General features: G+C 38.4%; 1 protein-coding gene across 1 annotated transcript in view; it reads left to right on the forward strand.

Moving 5' to 3' along the window:
- The window catches only part of LOC130428839 (adhesion G protein-coupled receptor A3), a 33,373-nt gene extending 14,448 nt beyond the window's left edge, over positions 1 to 18,925 (forward strand). The window contains exons 4-19 of the mRNA XM_056757120.1: positions 777 to 848; positions 2,722 to 2,793; positions 3,536 to 3,696; positions 5,116 to 5,329; positions 5,677 to 5,841; positions 6,847 to 7,048; positions 7,192 to 7,341; positions 9,573 to 9,734; positions 10,547 to 10,747; positions 10,968 to 11,175; positions 11,960 to 12,168; positions 13,288 to 13,412; positions 13,960 to 14,083; positions 14,264 to 14,409; positions 15,195 to 15,290; positions 17,179 to 18,925. Of these exons, the coding sequence (XP_056613098.1) occupies positions 777 to 848; positions 2,722 to 2,793; positions 3,536 to 3,696; positions 5,116 to 5,329; positions 5,677 to 5,841; positions 6,847 to 7,048; positions 7,192 to 7,341; positions 9,573 to 9,734; positions 10,547 to 10,747; positions 10,968 to 11,175; positions 11,960 to 12,168; positions 13,288 to 13,412; positions 13,960 to 14,083; positions 14,264 to 14,409; positions 15,195 to 15,290; positions 17,179 to 18,598 (3,727 nt within the window). The 3' untranslated portion in view covers positions 18,599 to 18,925. The remainder of the gene's footprint in view (positions 1 to 776; positions 849 to 2,721; positions 2,794 to 3,535; positions 3,697 to 5,115; positions 5,330 to 5,676; positions 5,842 to 6,846; positions 7,049 to 7,191; positions 7,342 to 9,572; positions 9,735 to 10,546; positions 10,748 to 10,967; positions 11,176 to 11,959; positions 12,169 to 13,287; positions 13,413 to 13,959; positions 14,084 to 14,263; positions 14,410 to 15,194; positions 15,291 to 17,178) is intronic.
- The last annotated feature ends 499 nt before the right edge of the window (positions 18,926 to 19,424 follow it).

Raw genomic sequence — 19,424 nt, forward strand, 5'->3', positions numbered from 1 at the left:
ATACTTTTGTATTGAAAAGGTTTCTGTTCAGATATATATATCAAACATTATTCTGATTTTAGCCAATTATTAAACATCTGGTCTTTAAATAAAAAAAAATATATTTTTTGTCAGTACATTTCCTGGGAATCGAACCCACCACCTAAAATCGGTAACTGTTAAACAGTGTTAATTTCATTTAGTACAGTTAATATAAAATATTAAAATACAGACCATAATTTAAGTTTATTTGAAGAAACACATCTACCACTATCTTTTAAATGGGTTAACAGATTCATTTATATTTTTCTAGTTAATTAAAAGTTGAATATTTTTCTTGACCTTTTCATTCGTATTAGCAATGCAGATAGATTTCTGCATTAAAAAAAGTTACATGAAAACTTTACTTTTAAAATATAATTCATTAATGTTTTCTTATGTATGATTGATTAAAAACCATGTTGTTTAGCAAAACATGCTATGGGATTAATCATTTTAAATGGTTATGGTAACGATTTATTAGGTCTTTTTTGTAAAAAAAAAAGTTTTTAAAATTGAGTTAAACTATCAGTAATATTTTGGAAATGAATGCTTTTAAACATGTCATGTGTTTTTAATGAATAAAAAATGAACGTCTGTTTGAGTGTTTTTAAGTTAATCATGTTTGACATCTTGAAACCAAGATTTTGTCAGAATCACCCATTTAAGAATAACAAACCAAGGCAACTGACTTGTATGATACCTGTATGTGAACCAGTTTAAACATGACATGTTCCCTTATCCTTCATACTTCACAGAGACCTGTCGAAAAACCTGATTGGCTGCCTGCATGTGGACGTTTTTAAAGGTCTCTCCAACCTCATTAAACTGTAAGTCTTGTTTTAATTTCTTCTATAAATTGATGGCTTCATTATGGTTCAACGTAGTTAAAATTAAGTATTTCCAGGGTCCAAAATGAACACTCGCCAAGCATAGAATGTGAGTAAAGACTGGCCTTGGTGAATAATGCCAGTTGGCTGTTAATTTTTGTAATATATGATGGTTTATAAACTATAATTCAAACTTTGATCCAAGAAGTACAAACGGATTCGGGTAAAGAAAACATCTAGAATTGCTTGTGTGTCTTTAACAGCGGAAACTTTTACAGGACTTTAATAACACATGTTGAATCAATTTTGTATTAAGCCACAAACATAATTTGTGAATCACAATATCGGTCTTTGTATTTTTGTGACAGGTACAATTTAACAGGGAAAGAGATTGAGTCTTAAAGCTTGTACACAACGGGACCAAAATCGCACATGCTTATCACCAGTTGTTTTCGTGACGTTTTTCGGCATTCTAACCCAAGCGATTTTCACTGGCGATATGCAGAGTGAACGTGTAAATTCGCTTCCTGACATAGATGGCGCGTAATGAAAAAACACAAGGTGGCGCAACTTTATGCTTCTGACATTTGCTTGTCAAGCAGAAGAAGTATTTAACTTCGTTAATGTTTGCTCGGTAAGACCGATTGGTGCTTGAGTGCCACCAAGTTGTGTTTTACTGAAACTTCAGCAGCTCCAAGTACGTGAACAAAATCACCAATCTCATTGCCCAGTCATTTTATAGCACGGCGCGTAAAAAAGACGAGCCTGAGGCGTTATTTTTAAATGATGCTTTTACACCTGCAGGTTTGCACGTCAGTCACGAGGCATTAAACACCGACGATAAACGCGTCTCGTCCCGGTGTGGACAAGCCCCTGTGTAGAGAGAGAGATTGTTCTCCACAGCAGGGCAGTGTTGGCTTGCTCTCCGGCAAACTGCATTTATTTATTTATTAATTCGATATTATTCATTAGAATGATCTTGCTTGTTCTATAAACACCATGCACTGTGCTGTGTTTTACCTTTTCTGTTTTTCCCGTTTGCCTCTGTAAAGCTGCTTTGGAACAATGCACATTGTGAAAAGCACTATATAAATAAACTTGAATTGAATAAAAACATTTTGTAAACAAAATATTTAGCCAAATAGAGTTTACGGAACTGGCAAGAAATGTTTCTCTGGCACGAGATATTTCTCTGTTTGCTATTGGCAGTTGCAGCAGAAGTTGATGTATTGGGGTCGAATTGTGATTTTTGATGTTTTTACTCGTTGTAAATAAAGAAATCATATTTACTCCCATTATTTTCATTAGATTCTTGTTTAAAGGACAGAAAGTTAATTGGCGCGCATTCATTAGCCCTAAAACCCTTCACAGAATGCTAAAACTCATAACAGGTGTTGTTGGATGAGCATGTTATCGTTGACTTCCCATGGGTTCATGAACAGCTGCAGATTAGATTAATGAATGTCGTCTTCACCAGGTAAAGGTGGAGATTATACCTCATCCAGTCATTTCAATTATAACAACAATTAGGAGAGATTTCACCCCAAATAAAAGTGATGTCAAGGGTATAAAGGGAAAATTAAAAACACAAACTATTTCTCATGGGGATTTTAGTTGCATATGGTAATAGATTCTATTTGAATTAAAGCAATCATTCATGAAGTTTCACATCAGATATAACACATCAGTGAAGATATTTATGCTGCAGAATATTATAGAAATGTGTTTCTTCACTGTTAAAACAATTCTCAAACCAAACCACAATGTTCAGGACACGTCTTATACAATATCTTTATCACATGTATGTTAACCTCACTGTCTATGTGAAATCTTGTCTATGGTTCATCCTGATGATTCATCCCTTTTGTTACAGAAATCTTTCAGAGAACAAGTTTTCGTCGCTCTCACAAGGGATCTTTGATAGCCTTGGCTCTCTGAAAATACTGTAAGTGGTATTGCAATCAAAACTTCAATGTCCCGATGAAACGTATAGCATTCTAAGATCTAAGATTCTAAGATAGGTGAGACTGGGGCTAGTTGTCACATATCTTAAGAACTATTCTTAACTATATATAATTGCACAGTTTCATATTTTTTGTCCATAACAGTGGTTTGATTTTGTAGTATTTTACATGTTTGAGTTTCATTATTGTTTTAACAAAAATACACTTTGGTGGTTGAAACATTTTTTAATAAACAATATTGAGAGAAGCAGTGGCAGTGTGCCGATTTTTTTCTTATTAGTGAAGTATTTTGGCTGATCGTGCATGAAGCTTTTTTAAATAACATAATTGTATTGCCATATATATATTTTTGCTGAAACGCCTGTAATATTCTATTCAATGACAGGGTCCCCATTTAACTGTTTTGTCGTCAATATTTTAAGATAAATGTTTGCACATGAAATGACGTGGATTCAATATATTCAAAATATTCACAGCAGTAAAAAGCGTGATAGCTAGCCCTGGTCTCTCAATTTAGTAACTGAAACATATGACATCATAACATTGTCTTCAAACACGACAGATGTAAGAGAAGGTCTAGAGTTTACCCCCTCTCTAATGTATTACATCCCCTGACCTCGCATCTCTTTACAGAAAGGAATGTTCTCCTGATCTTATCAATAAAGAAGCTTTGATGTGGTTGCTGTTTTTCATTTATTCTGTAACGTACTGTATATGTTTTAGGGAGTTTGATAGCCCTTATCTCCTGTGTGACTGTAACCTGCAATGGCTGGTGGTCTGGATCAAAGAGAAAGGGGTGGGGGTGAAGGAAACCCGCTGCTCGTTCCCTCGTTCTCTACAGGGTCAACTTATACCCAACCTCAGACCTGAAACACTCAACTGTGGTAAGAAAACACACACGTGGCCTCCTAGCTCTCTCCTAGCTCCATTATGCCAACAAAGTGCTTAAGTACGTTAGTTTTTCATATTTGTTTATTTATTTTTTATATCACTGATATTTATATGAAAGGAATAGTTCAAAAATCGAATTAAAGATATTTTAAATGACCTCCATGAGCTTTCTAGGCCTCCTCATAGACATCATCTCACTGTCAAGCTCCAGAAAAGTACTAAAGACATTGTTGATTTTAATGAAGTGACGAGAGTACTTTTAAATGCGCGAAAAGAAAACAAAATAACAACTTTAATCAATATATTCTTCTCTTCCCTGTCAGTCTACGACGGCGTTGATCAGAGCAACATTACGCTTGCGCATCCGGGTTGTGCGCTGAACGCTGCATGGCGCATGTGTCTACCCTCATGCATGCACCACGAGGTCACCATGCCGCATGCACATCTGGGTTAAAGACTAGAACGCTGCATGCGCATATGTTGGGGCAAAGCCTGGATGCACATGGCTCGTGGTGGTCATGTGAACACGTGTCAGAGACTGACAGGGGAGAGATGAATATGTTTTTCTTTTGCGCACATACAGTATTCTCGTCGCTTTATAAAAATTCAGTTGAACCACCATGATCAGATGCTCTATTTGAATTCAGTACTTTTCTGGATCTTGACAGTGAGAATTACCATGACGTGTACGAGGCCCGGAAAGCTCCTGTATGGCATCGAACATTTTGGGGTGCACTATCCCTTTTTTTTAGTAAATTATTGGCAAGGTCAAGATGACTCAATGTCCCTGTTATTGGTTTTAGTAAGTTTTTTCTTTCTTTTTTGGAATAAACAAAAACACACCCAGCAATATTAAGACAGAACCATAAAAAAGTAAACAATATATAAATGGATAGCAGTTAACAATAAGAAACATACAAAAACAAAATAAACAGTTTTTGGTGACACTTTCATCAAGTACTATTCTACACATCGATTAATCATTTTAAAAATATTTATTGATGTTGTGTAATATGAAGTCTAAAGTGTCGCTACGTCTTAGCAGTCAGTCCGTGATATAAAACATGTTGCACAGCTATATATCTGTTTTGTGAGGTCAAACAGATCTTTTATCACACAATAATAACTCATTTTGCTTCTAACAAGACATCAGTGATTTTTGAGAGACCGTTGCTCTTACATAGACTGAAAGCGATCCAAGCAACAAAAGCTCCGCAGCATCACATTGTTAATATTGGACCTGACTTTCTTACCAGAGAAAGTGTTCTCAGATCCCTTGTGAATATCTTCTGCGCATAGCAGTCATCCGTGGCTCACCGCAGTCTTTTTCCATGAACTTGATGCGATGTTCTTGTAACTTTCGTGTTTCTTTCTCTCGTCTCACGGTTCTGTTGTCTCAAACTCCTGTTCAGACACGCCCCTCGAGCTCCCCTCGTTCCAGATGACGCCGTCCCAACACCAGATCGTCTTTCAGGGGGACAGCCTGCCGTTTCATTGCACGGCCTCTTTCGTGGACGAGGACATGCAGGTTTTGTGGTATCAGGATGGGAAGATGGTGGAACCTGATGCCACGCAGGGCATCTACATAGAGAAAAGCATGGTGCAGAACTGCTCGCTGATAGCCAGGTAATGGAAACCGGGGATTAAACCCAATACTGCACACTAGAAATACATCAGTCACTTACCTTGAACGATGTTTGCCTTGGAGCGTGAGGTTGTGTATGCCAGAAATATGGATGAATGATTTACAACATTGTGTGGGAAACTCCCGGATTTTAATGAGGATATGTGGGAGACGAAATGACAGCAACTAAAAATCAAGGTTTTCAAAACGCTAGTGTGCTAATGCTACTTGTATTGTTTTATCGCTTCTCTGTGTATTCATCTCATTTGTCGCTGTCTATAAACATCTTCGCTCATTGAATAAATGCACATGTCAGAGTGAATAATAAATTGTATTTGTCTTGGCACAGCGCTCTGACCATCTCCAACATCCAGCCGGGATTCACTGGGAACTGGGAGTGTCGAGTGCGCACCAGTCGAGGAAACAACACTAGGACGGTCCACATTGTAGTTTTGGAGAGTTCTGCTAAGTACTGCCTGCCGGACCGGGTGTCAAACAACAAGGGCGATTACAGGTGATTCTAGGGAACACAAAATCAGATTTATACACTCTCAGCATTTATTTGTTTCAAGTTTGGTGCAGTTCGCTCAAAAATGACAATTTTGTCATTTATTCACACTCATGTCATTCAAAACCTGTAGATGACTCTTTCTTTTGTGGAGCTGAAAGGAAGATGTTTTGAAGAATGTCTCGATGGTTTTGTGTCTGTACAATTGAGTCAATAAGATCCGGTATTGTTTGGTTACCAGCGTTTTTTTATATCTTCATCTGTGTTATGCAGAAGAAAGAATGTCATACAGGTTTGGGAATGACATGAGGATGTGCAAGCGATGAGAGGATATTGTTTTTGGGTGAACTATCGCTTTAAGACTAAGATCATTTTTGAACTATTATTGGTTTTAGATTGTTTTCCTATTTGGCATATGATATGATATTGTCTGATTGTATATCAACTCGCATTATATTTATTTATATAATATAATACATATATTGTTATATCAACTGTATATTGATCTTATAATATATAAATGAATGTGAACAGCATACGCCTGTGAATTATGTATTAGAGAGAATATAAATTCATGCAGTCAATATCAAAATAAATATTTGCTTTGTTATTTTAGCTCTTCACCGCACTCTAGTGGTGAAAGATCAGGTGATGGAGATAATTCGTAGGGCATCATGTCTAGCTGGCTTATTTTGTACAATTGTAGACATTTTTTGAATATATAAAAAAACTCAACTCAATAACTATTTTATTTTACGTTTCACGAAGAGTCATCCTTTGTTGGGTATTATTGCTTTTGGTTTGTGTATTTCAATGCATTTAATTTAGTCTCATTCATGTAAGTGTACAGTTCTCTCATCTTAAATAATAAAAAAATGAATATGCTGATATTTTTCTAATGTATATTAGATAATGTATGGCTCAATATATTGAGAGATTACTTTCCATGTTTTGACTGCAAATGTCACATCCATAATGCTGGAATTGCCCTAACGTTTTTTTGTTTGTCAGGTGGCCTCGTACACTGGCCGGCATCACTGCGTACCTTCCCTGTAAACGTCAGGTGACCGGTACGGGCATCTATTCAGGCAGCTCGGCGGAGGAGCGGCGGGCGTGGAGGCGTTGTGACCGGGGCGGGCAGTGGGCGGAGGAGGACTATTCACGCTGTGAATATACCAAAGATGTCACACGTGTGCTTTACATCATCAACCAGGTAGCGGGTCGCTTGTTTAGTTTACTGTCGCTACTTTGCAATTTGTTAACCCATTTGTCATTTTTCAACCAGGTTAATAAAGTAATGTATTCAGGTTTCTGTTGGTTTATAATGAGACATGTTTGGGTTTTCTCTGCGTACAGATGCCTTTGAATCTGACCAATGCGGTTCAGATTGCACAGCAGCTGTTGGTTTACACCGCAGAGGCGCCTAACTTCTCAGACAAGATGGATGTGATCTTCGTAGCAGAAATGATCGAGAAGATCGGCAGGTTTGCAGAGAAATACAAAGAGGTAAATCAAATATGACATCATGTTGGGATTATATTGTTTTCATTTTAATAACAATGCATTAAATCAAGATGTGTGTATATATGACCCCTTTAAATCAAAAATAGATAGTGAAACTTAACCATCAGTTAAGATGCCCAGAAACAAATAAGAGATTTTTAAGACCACTTAGATATACCCAAAATTCTTATATTTAATATTTTGGCTTTCTTTATCACATAAGAATTTCTCTCTTTCGAATTAAGAATTGCACTAACAAACCGTTTTGATAGACCACCAGAAAAAAGAAACCGTTTTTATTAAAAGGACAAAAAAATCATTGAATACTTGTTCTTTGAATCAAAGGCTTTATCTCGGCTCTCAAAAGCGATTCTCTACCTGAAAGCTTTCCCACAAACAACAGTGACAATGTCAAATAAACATCTCACTAACACAGTCACAGTGCAAAAGAAATCACAAAATGTCTCCAATCAGAACTTCTAAACCGGCGTCTCTGTACCCCGCTCACTTTGTGTCTGTATGATGAACAAATTTACAGTCAAATCTGTTAGAAAATCAGGAAAGAAAGAGGAGAAGATAACATCAGAATGGAGGGATTTGGACACAGGGCCACAGAGGAACGTCACGTCTGTTTTTCAGAGTCAGGTTTCCTCGCTCATGGTGTTGAGGGGGAAGTGTTATCATGTAACACCTGCGCATCATTCAACATCTAGAATATTGCCGGAACGTTATTAAATTTCTGTGCTCAGGCTGCAAAATGAAAAAATGTTTGTACATTTTGAGGCCCAAGTGAGGTGATGCTCCACTTGCTGGACATCACAACTTTTTTATGGAAAATAAGCATAATTACACTAGTTTAACTGTGTTCAGAGAGATCGCAATCTGTTTGTTGAGATGTTTAAGATGTTGCCAGTTTTTTGGGTGTTAGTCTGCTGTTTTCATCCTGTTTTGGCTCCACCCAGATGGAAATTCACCTTACTAAAGTAAATACTTTAATTTACTTCAGTATTTACTCAGTATATCCATTTACCATAGTTATTACTGCAAAATACCATAGTATAATAAAGTATTCTGGGGTTTTAGTAATTATAGTATATTATGATTCACTATAGTTTACTATCGTGTACTACATTATTTACCACAGTTTATCCCTTTACTATGATTTTTGCTATGGAGTACTGTACAATATTGCAATATGCTATAGTTTACTGTTGCATACTACAGTATTTACTTCAGTTGATCAATTTACTATAGTTATTAATGCAGAATACTCTAGTATAATATAGTATTCTGTGGTTTTAGTACAATTTTAGTATATTATGATGCACTACAGTTTACTATCGTGTACTACACTATTTACCACATTTTAACCATTTACTATGTTTTCTACTAAAGAATACTATATGATGCTATGTTATAGTACAATATTATATTATATTACAATATACTACAGTATTTACTAGTTTAGCCATTTACTATGGTTTTTACTACAAAATACTGCAGCATACTATAGTTATTATAGTATGCTATGCTATAGTATAATTACTAGACTGTACACTAATGTATTATATTACAATTTACTACAGTTTACTATTGGATACCGTTATATTTAATTCAGGTAGTTTTTGTTTTTATTTGTAATAAAACTAAAGTAACCACACATTTACTATGGTTTCACCACAGAATCCAGTTTAACAGGAGTATTTGTATTTAAACTACAATAATCAGTAAAAAAAACATGTTTGCTACATTTCTACTATTAAAGACTGTTCCTTTTCTAAGGAATAGCCATGAGAAAAGTTGACCTAAAATGTTACTTTGACTTTACAGTGCATTGCAATGGTTATGTAGGAATTTTGTCGTGCTCGTTCATGGCAGAGGTAACAAAGAACTGCTGTTTAGTGTTCCAGAATCCTCACGGTTGTTTTTATTCCATGCACAGCATATGCACTGTGTTCTTCAAGTGTAGAAATGCAAAATCCTTTTTACTCAATGCCCTCTTAGTTCATTTTGAGATTAGGTCACAAGATTTCTTTCATTCGATATGACTGTTTACATTCTTGTGTGTCTGTGTGTGAAACCAAGTGAAAAGGTTTCCCGTCTGGGGTGGGAGTGTAACACAAATTTCTGTGTGTATGTGGTCTGATTGTGGATCTAATGTGCGCCCTGAGGATTGCCAATGTTCTTCGGGTGGGTGCGCATGCATTGTCTCTAACTGCATTTTCCTCCTTCAGCTGGGAGATGTGATGGTGGATATCTCCAGTAATTTGATGCTGGCTGATGAGCGGGTGTTATGGATGGCACAGAAGGAGGCCAGAGCTTGTTCTCGTATCGTCGAGTGTCTTCAGAGAATACCTGTTCTCAGGCTCAGTAACGGGGCTTTGGCTTATTCTACTGTGAGTACCAAAATCATATCTTCAGTCAAACATTATGATGGTTTGTAAGGATTCCCTAAAGGGGACATTGAGCGGCCCCGAAAAGTTTAAGAGCATATTCTGACACTTATCCAAGTGAAAAGGAATATCAAATGAGAATATGAGTGGGTGTGGCTTACGTTTTTCACTGCGTATTGATTGGATGTGAAAAAACAGCTGTTGCAGTGATCTTGAAGACTGACAATTGAAGGGGAGGAGTTAACGGATACTCCGCCCAAGCCGACTAATTTACATCATTTTAGATGGATAGTCATTTCAGGGCGAATGTGCATTTTCATATTTTAACTGCAGATTATGAGGGTAGATGAATTAAAAAAAGAAAATTACCCACATTGATTATTTATTAACTGTAAATGCTGCAATATTTCATGAAAAATAAGAATTGTCATTTTTGATTTCACTGGGACTTTAGGTGAAACTAAAACACGTTGAGGCTGTAATCCATTACTTTTTTTCTTAAAACTACGAAACACTTAAGCATGTACATAAAAAATTCATGCAGAATTTATTTTCTTTTAATTTGAAATGGTGAGCTTTTAATAATAATTTATTATAATTGTATAAAGTTGAGCTCTCCAGAACGATTCATGAAAAATGTTAGTTTGACCTCTTTTGACTTCGACCCTTGTGAGTTGTAAGGTAGCGATTGAAAGGCATCACTGAGAATTGCAGCTTTAATTATTATTATTACATTGTGTTTTTATATTTGCATTATAGAATAATGTTACATGTTTTTGGAAACCATTCTTCATGTATTTGTCTCCTTTCAACAGAACTCTCATAATATTGCATTGGAGGCTCATGCCATCAAAGCCAGCAGCTTCAACGGAATGACATGCACGCTGTTCCAGAAGGTCACGCTGGACCGTGCGGTCATGGCCCACTTCGCCCCCAGGGACCCCGACATCAACCCAGACCGTCAGCTCAGCTTCAAATGCAACGTCACCACCAACCTATCAGCGCTCGCTCTCAAAGTAAGTCATTAAACGTCAGGTGAACCCCCTGGGTACTTCCTGTGCGTCAACTTCTGGTGTGATTTTCAAGTGATGCTGTACCGCGCAGTTTTGCAGTTGATTTGTCACAGAACATGAGATGAGCGATTCCTCAAACGCAGAACTCCAATAATGCGGTAATCTTGTGAAGGAGAAAATATATCCATCATGTTATGACAGCGACGTTATTGCATATCTGCAGAACACCATCTTGGAGGCGTCGCTGCAGCTTCCTCCGTCTCTCTTCTCGTCGCTGGGACGCTCGGGTCAGGCAGAGGAGGCCGTTTATAAGCTCCACCTACTGGCCTTTCGCAATGGAAAACTGTTCCCGCCCATTGGAAACTCCACCCTCCTGATTGACGGCAGCAAGAGGAGAAGTGTCGTCACCCCCGTGATTCTCACGGAGATCGGTAAGATGACGCTTCTGGATTTTTTCTCAATTAGCATTGTAAATTAATTATAAAGTTTTAATAGTACTAATCGGACAAATGAATGTTCAAATAGAAGTCTGACAGAGACTACTAGTTGAAGGCCTACCTTATACATTTTTGCCTGCATGAATGAAAGTTACTCTCATAAACCAGCTGGGGGCAGTAGTCTGTATATGTTGTTCTTAAAGGGCCAGTGTGTAATTTTTTGGAGGATCTATTGACAGAAATGCAATATAATAAAAATAATATAAAATACATAACTATGTCTTCAGAGGTGTATAAAGACCTAACATAATGAAGCATAATGTTTTTATTACCTAAGAATGAGCTATTTCTATCTACACACCCTGCGGGTCCCCTTACATGCAATTCGCCATGTTGTTTCTACAGTAGCCCTAAACGGACAAACTGCTTTGTGTTTCCTAAAATCATTACCTCACTCAGCATCGTATTTCCTTCGACATGTTAGTTCTGTGTCATCCGCTGTAGTGCTTCGAAAGGGAGGGGGTGGAGGGAGCCCTTGGTTGCAATTCGAAACAAGACCACTAGATGCCGCTAAATTTCCATGGTTCTTTAAGCCGGTCTGGTCCTTTAACTTTATACAACACGAAATGGCAAACTCTTTTATTTCGTAAAAACTAAAGCGCCGTCATTTAAAAAGGAGTTAGTTGAGGGAGAAATCTTTCACATACAGTATTTGGTTATGTTGTGTTTGTGTTTTATAACATGAATTTATCGAATCGCACATTCTCATGTTCTTCAGAGGGCTTCTCACTGAGGAACCTGCTGAGTCCGGTGAACACGACCATGAGACGCTTCTTGCACGGATCAGATGCCGTTCCCGCCTGCTGGAACTTTAGTCTTCTGGGAGGACAGGGTGGCTGGCAGAGCGACGGCTGTCGAATCACCCATCAGGATGACAACTTCACCACAATGTCCTGCGATTCATTGAATAACTACGCTTTACTGATGGTAAGATGTTGTTAAATTGATTGTCCAGCGAATAGTATAATAGTACATGATAATTGTATCGCCTTTAATTGAGAAACCGCTTCCCATCACTTTTTCTAAAAAAGAAAACATTTTACAGGTTTCAAGCAACATAAGAGTGAGTTAGGATTCATTTATATATAACATATATGATCAGTTGATTTACAATCATAAGCAATCTGTTTTATAGTCAAGTTTGTCAGTCTGTGTCCAAGGTAGTCTTAAGCCTATTTTAGAAGCCAATTCAATTAAAGTTTATTTATACAGTGCTTTTTTACAATGTTGCATTGTTTCAATGCAGCTTTACATAAAATAAGATATATAAAAACTAAATTATTTATAGAATACATACAGAGATGAATACAATACATGGTATCATTTCAAAAAATGTATTTGGGCCATCCTAATAGAACCAATGAACAGAATTTAAAGAACCCAAACTAAGCAAATATCAAGGATCCAAACTTTTCTCTTTTGTTTGAGCAAAAGCATCACCTCTGTATTTTAATATCCGCTTTTGTATTTTAAATCTCTGAAATATCTTCCTTCCGTGCATTTGCCATGGTCACATTGCTTTTGTGTTTTAGGAAAGGACATATTTTTGGTTTCAGGGAAAGTTACTTGATCGTATGATTAGTTACAAATATGCATGCTTATACATTTTCTGTCTAATAATATAGACAATACTTAGGTATAAAAATGCTTTCTGAGTGCAACTAGATGTATGTGTGAAAGAGAAGTACTGTGTGGGTTGAATAATGTCACTTTGCTAAGCTTACAGCCAGAAGTAACAATAAGGATGTGCCGAATTATTACTGGATTCCGATGTTCCCATCCTCATCCTCTTGTCATGTAATTATTTAGGATTTCAGGGCAGCTTTTAAACCTTCATTTTTTTGCGGCGGGTTGATTTGAAATGTAATTTTCCTCCGTGTTTGACATAAACCATGAGCCGTTGGCATTAAACCTGTTTGTAATTGGATCTTCTCATCCGTCCTTGACACTCGTTGTGCACTTTCCAGAACAAAAGGATGAACCCAAATGACGGGGTGTTGAAATGCATGTGCAGATGCAATCTTTTGATGTACTTGTGTTATACAGGATCTTAACAGGACCGGGTACGACGCGTACAGCTTTAACCCCCTTCACCCGGTTATCTACGCCACAGCCGTCGTGCTGGTTGTCTGCCTGCTGTCTGTCATAGTCAGTTACATCTACCATCACAAGTAAGACCTGAAACTTTGCCTCTATATACATGTGCAAAATAAAGTGACCATTCCAAATGTTCATTTTATCAGCATTTCTAGATGCAATGTGGTCATTCCTGTCCAGTGTCTGTTTAATCTCAATAAACCTCAGAAGTGACATGAAGTCATCCAACAGTAATGTGAAAGACTGACAGCATGAAAAGACACATGAAAAAAGCACATATGAATATAACTGTTGTGTTGCTTAAAAGTGAATAAGAACTTGAACTTGTCATCTTTTCTGTTATTTTCACATGTTTATCTGCAAATAAAAACAATATTTTTATTAGAAATTTGGTTAAAAAGTATTGCTAGTAGAAATGTATCATTTTATCCAAACACATACCTGTAAATAATGATAATAAATACCATATTCAGAAAAATGAAATAATTTTTAAATAGAAGAAAATGATTTGTTACGAGAACCTTCAGAACCTAAATTTTTGGTCGAGCCATTTGTCATATAAAAATGATAAATTTTTCACTTATGAGTTCATGGGTGCTCATGTTTTGATGTTTTTCGCAGGTCTGTGAGGATCAGTAAAAAGTGTTGGCACATGCTGGTTAACCTGTGCTTGCATATTCTCCTCACCTGTGCTGTGTTTGTGGGCGGCATCAACCAAACGTACAACGCCAGTGTTTGCCAAGCGGTACGTGTCACCTGTTTTTTCATCAATATACTGCTTGCATAGTTTATTTGACATCATTACATAAAGCAAGCAGAAATTCGATATGAAGAATGCAGTAACCATAAACCCTTTTGAGAATGTTTGGTTTCTGAGATGTCTGAGATGTGGTCTGTTTTCTTAACTTCTTGTGATGTTCTTAAGGTGGGGATAGTGCTGCATTACTCTACGCTGGCTACGGCTTTGTGGTCGGGTGTAACAGCACGCAACATCTACAAGCAGGTGACGAGAAAGGCCAAACGTTACGAGGACCTGGACGAACCTCCACCTCCACCCAGACCAATGCTAAGGTACGTGATGATATCTTCAAAAAATGAAATTTCTATCATCATTTATTCACTCCAGGTTGTTCCAAACCTGTATACATTTCTTTGTTCTGATGAACACAAAGGAAGATATTTGGAAGAATGTCAGTAACAGAACTGATCTCATCCCCATTAACTTCCAAAGTATACTATGGGAGTCTATGGGGGATGAGATCGTTCTGGTAACTAACATTCTTGCAAATACCTTACAGTTTGTTCAGCAGAACAACACAATTTTTACAGGTTTGGAAAAATCTGAGGGCGAGTAATGTTTACAGAATTCTCCTTTTTGGGTGAACTATCCCTTTAAAGACAAAGTTTAATGCGATGAATAAATCACAAGCCAAGGCCTGATGGTTAGTGCTATAGATGTGCTTGTAATTTATCCCAGTTTTAAGTTTTGGGGTAAAACAAGACTGAGGTTAAATATGCACGTGGGATTCTTCTGACCATATGAATGTAGTTCACCTTCTCTCCACTAGATATCAGTAATGATGCCACAGAAAACTAACTCATTTTTTGTGTTTATAAATCATGGTTTAATAACAATTGTGCCATGTAAATATTACGTGCTGTTATCTGTGAGCCTGTCTGTGAAATCCAGGCCTCACAATCTAAATATAAGATGCTCCTCGGTTTGATTTCAGGCAATAATTTCAACTACTCAGTCAATATTAAGGAAATCAAGATTATATCGTAATTACTTAGGCTGGATTTTGACAGGCAGAGTCACATTTTCTCTGCTGAAAGTGTTTTTTTTTCTTTTACAGATTCTATCTAATAGGTGGAGGGATACCGATCATTGTCTGTGGCATAACAGCTGCGGCTAACATTAAAAACTACGGCAGTCAAGCCAACGCACCATAGTAAGTAAAAAGTCTTTCGAAATCGTAACGAATCAAACTTTATGAAAATCCTCCAAAGTTTTCATCTTGTCCACATTTGCTGTTGATACTTTTGTTGATGTGGTAAAATGCAAACTTAGCCTTACAAAATGAAGATAAGCTTCAATAAAATAAAAAAATCTTGTTTATTATTTTTTATAACTAAATCTGGCTCTTGACATGAAGAGAACAATACATGGCTTTTGAAAATAAAGTCAAATCTTTTTTTTTAAAGGATACATTTTCGTGTGGGCTTTTAGCAGATGGTTTTATCCAAAGCGACTTAAAAGTGTGAAGAAAACAAGTGATTCATTACAGGCAAATCAACCAAACATACAGCATGTTGCACCAAATATGTGGACAGTATTTAAAATATGAAATTAACACATTATGTGGAAGTGCTGAGACATTTCATTTTTAGTTTGTAGAAAAAATAACAAATCTGACTCGTGCAAGTCGCATACAAAGTTCAAATGCTTAAATACACTGTTAGTTGCTTTGGAAACGACATCTGTCGAATGTAAAATATGGCATAAAATTGATTTTAAGTCACATGAGTTGAAATGTAAGGGTGTACCAACTGCATTTCTATTACCAGCACTGTGCACATGTCGAGCGGCTCACGAAATGTACAGCCTGTATCAGCCTCAGGGCACTTTCTAAATCCCCCGTGAACAGTTCTGTCATCTCATCGTCTTTCTCCACTGCGAGAAATTGCTTTTTGCTATTGACGGAGCTTAATGCCCACGCACTGCAAAGTGCAGAATAATACTTTATGGAGGAGAAGTGTTCAGGCGCTCTGAAGTTGTGTGAACCTAATTATGATCTATTTTTGGTAGATGTCTCTCTACCTTGTGTCTGCTAGCCTCTCTCACTTGTGGCAGCTGTTTGGATTGTAACAGCACAGTTTAATTTAAGAAGTCCAAACCATCTGAGATCTTTGGGGTTTAATTAATCTCACGCTACCGTGACGAAACAGAAGACGCTCCGCCAAACGCCACAGAAACAATTCTCACATTGCTGCTTTATTACTTGCTATAATGTGAAGCCCGTTAATACCACCAGTGTAAACATTGACTGATACATAATTCTTGCTTTAAATAATATATCAGATGGATTTACAGTGGGTGTTTAGGAGAAGTTATTTATTATGTTTGAGATCAATTAAGTACATTGTTTTCATCTGTTCTGTGTGATTTCAACAAAGAACAGATTTTTATATAAAGGATCAGGTCGTTTAGACGTGACAATGATCAGTATAGGTCACACTATCGGCTGATGGTTTAAAAACAACCAATGATTAGGGCTGCTATGTCCTGTCAATCAAAAGAGGAGATGAAAATGCAATGAATTTTTGCTCTGTATATAGAAAATGTTAAGAAACATCACCAGTTTGATGTTCAATATTTTTAGTCATTACATGAATTCATAACATTCAGAAAGTTAGAAACTATAGATATTTAGTATCTGTACATCTCTAATTTTATGGGTTATTTATTTATAACTTAAATCCAATTGTTTAAAGTGGAAATTTTGCCTCTCTAGCGTCATCTCTGTTTGAAATATGAAATTGCAGGTTACTATGTAATGTAATCATTCCCAACTTATAAATTGTAAATCTTATTAATCAATATAAATTATATACCATATAAGATAGAAATGTACCATTATGTTTCGATGTTCTTTGCCAATTAATGTCTTAGTTTATAAAAAAAAAACATTTGCATTCCTTGTATGCTGAAATATAATGATCATCAAAGGTTAACAAATAAAGTATAATGTTACAAATGTATATAAAGTAATAAAGTTGAAACAATTGCAGATTTTATTGAATAATGTACAATTATTTACATGTGTTTTGTGGTTTCAGTTGTTGGATGGCATGGGAACCAAGTCTCGGCGCTTTTTACGGACCGGCAGCTTTTATCGTTTTCGTGGACTGCATGTACTTCCTCAGCATTCTCATTCAGCTCCGTCGACACCCTGAGCGCCGCTTCGAACTCAAAGAGCCGTCAGAAGAGCAGCAGCGTCTCTCTGTCACAGAAGCCACCGAAGTTACGCCCGGCCACCTGGAGTCCTCATCTGTGGCTGTCACGCAGCAGATGCTGATGTCGGCTCTGGTGAACGAACTTACTTTTGCTGCTCAGCTCCTCGGTGTGGCTGGGGCTCTTTTGCTTTATGCGGTGCTGTGGGTGTTCGGCGCCCTCGCCGTGTCCCAGGAATATCCGGCCGACCTGGTGTTCGCCTGCCTGTTCGGAGCTGCCGCTCTCGGGCTTGGTGCGTTTCTAGTGGCCCACCACTGCGTGAATCGACAAGACATGCGTCAGCATTGGTCACGGGCCTGTTGCCTGGGGCGACGTAACTTTGATGTAGAGGTCGACTCTCTGCTCGTGCCAATTCCGGGGTCCAGCGGATCCACGTCATCCGCCCGAGGAAATGGAGAGGCAGCAAAATGCGCGGCCAGCAGTGCCGAATCTTCCTGCACCAATAAGAGCGTGCCAAGTGTGCGTAACTCCACCCAGGGCTGTAAACTGACCAATCTGCAGGTAGAAGCTGCTCAGTGCAAAGCGGACCCTGCGACACCCAATGTCCCCCCCTTACTGGACAACAGCCTGACCGAACCATCAGTAGACAATGAGATAAAAATGCACATCGCACCTCTTGAAGTCCAGTACCGCCCCAGCTCCGTCAACAACAACCTACCGGGAACAGGCAATCTTAATGGCCACCCCGGGCGACATCATAAAAACAGGTCACGGGGACACCGCTCGAGCAGGCTCACCGTTTTGCGAGAGTACTCTTTTGACGTCCCCACCAGCGTCGAGGGCAGCGTGCAAAGCGCCCCCCACAAGCGCCAGCACCATCACGACAGCGTGCAGGCGCGCAACACTCGGCGCGCGGCGTACCTAGCGTACCGTGAGCGTCAGCAGAGCCAGTTACAACAGGACAGCAGCGACGCCAGCACCAGTTTACCCCGCCGATCGCGGCACCTCGACAAGGGAGGGGCCAAAGGTGGACATGTGCGCCTGGAAAACGGTTTAAGTAAAAGTTTTGGCCACGGGCTCAGCGGCAGCATGAAGGGGTCGGGGACGGGATCAGGGACGGATGTCACCGGCCAAACTAAAGACTGTCCAAAACAGCCCCTCCCTATTGAACTGGAGGTCCAGCCAAAGTCTTACGGGTTGAATTTAGCGTGCCAAAACGGAGCTGCCAAAGATTCAGAGAGACTGAACGTGGAGACTCCGGCGAATGTTAAGACTGGCTTGTGGAAACATGAAACTACTGTGTAGCGAGATTCCGACTTTTATTCCTGTAACTGTGAATTTTATTGTTTTAAACGGTACAGTTTGTAAAAATAGTTTTTAAGGAGAATTTTGCCTTTATATCTGAGAAAATACATATAGTTTTCCACTTGGCTGTGAATCACGATCTTCTACAAATGGTCTATTTTTGTATCATTTAAGCCTGTTTTGTACTTCATTCTCACACTGGTGAAGATGCGTGATGTGCCGCCACCCTTGAAATATATACTGGGTTTATCTAATGTGTTTTCACATAATAAGGACGACTGTGTTCAATTGCAGCTTTCAACTAATAAAAAAATCCCTTTCACAGCCCACTTCATCTCGTATGTGAGTTCAGAGGTGAGTTCAAACCCTCCTGTGAGAACTTCCTCCATGCTTTGCGGCTTCGAATAATTGGGAGCACATTGCACCGTGTCATCGAGACTTCTGGCTCTAATTGAGGTACAGGTCTTGACATCTATCTGTGGCGGAACCAGTTCGATGGGCAGTGTCAAGAAATTGCGGGCCGCTGTCTCCCGAGCGTTCACCCACGCTGTGATGGATGGCTGACTCTCAGGTCGCCCTGCCTGTCATCATTAGTAATGACGGGAATATAATTGCTCACCTTTCCTCTCCTCTTCTTGTCTATGTCTGTCGAGCTGTACAGCAGGGCGACACAGGACAGTGTGTGTTTCTCTTTGCGTGAGGGAATTTGCAACACGTGCAAATAAGAATAGATTATGCTACTTTCAGCGTTTCCTTTTAACAACCAAAACGTTGTGAGTTTATTGGTGCTAATGAAGTCCCCGAGGGCTTTTCTGTGTTAAATTGG

This window comes from Triplophysa dalaica, chromosome 1, assembly GCF_015846415.1.
Source record: "Triplophysa dalaica isolate WHDGS20190420 chromosome 1, ASM1584641v1, whole genome shotgun sequence".
NCBI classification, from domain to species: Eukaryota; Metazoa; Chordata; class Actinopteri; order Cypriniformes; family Nemacheilidae; genus Triplophysa; species Triplophysa dalaica.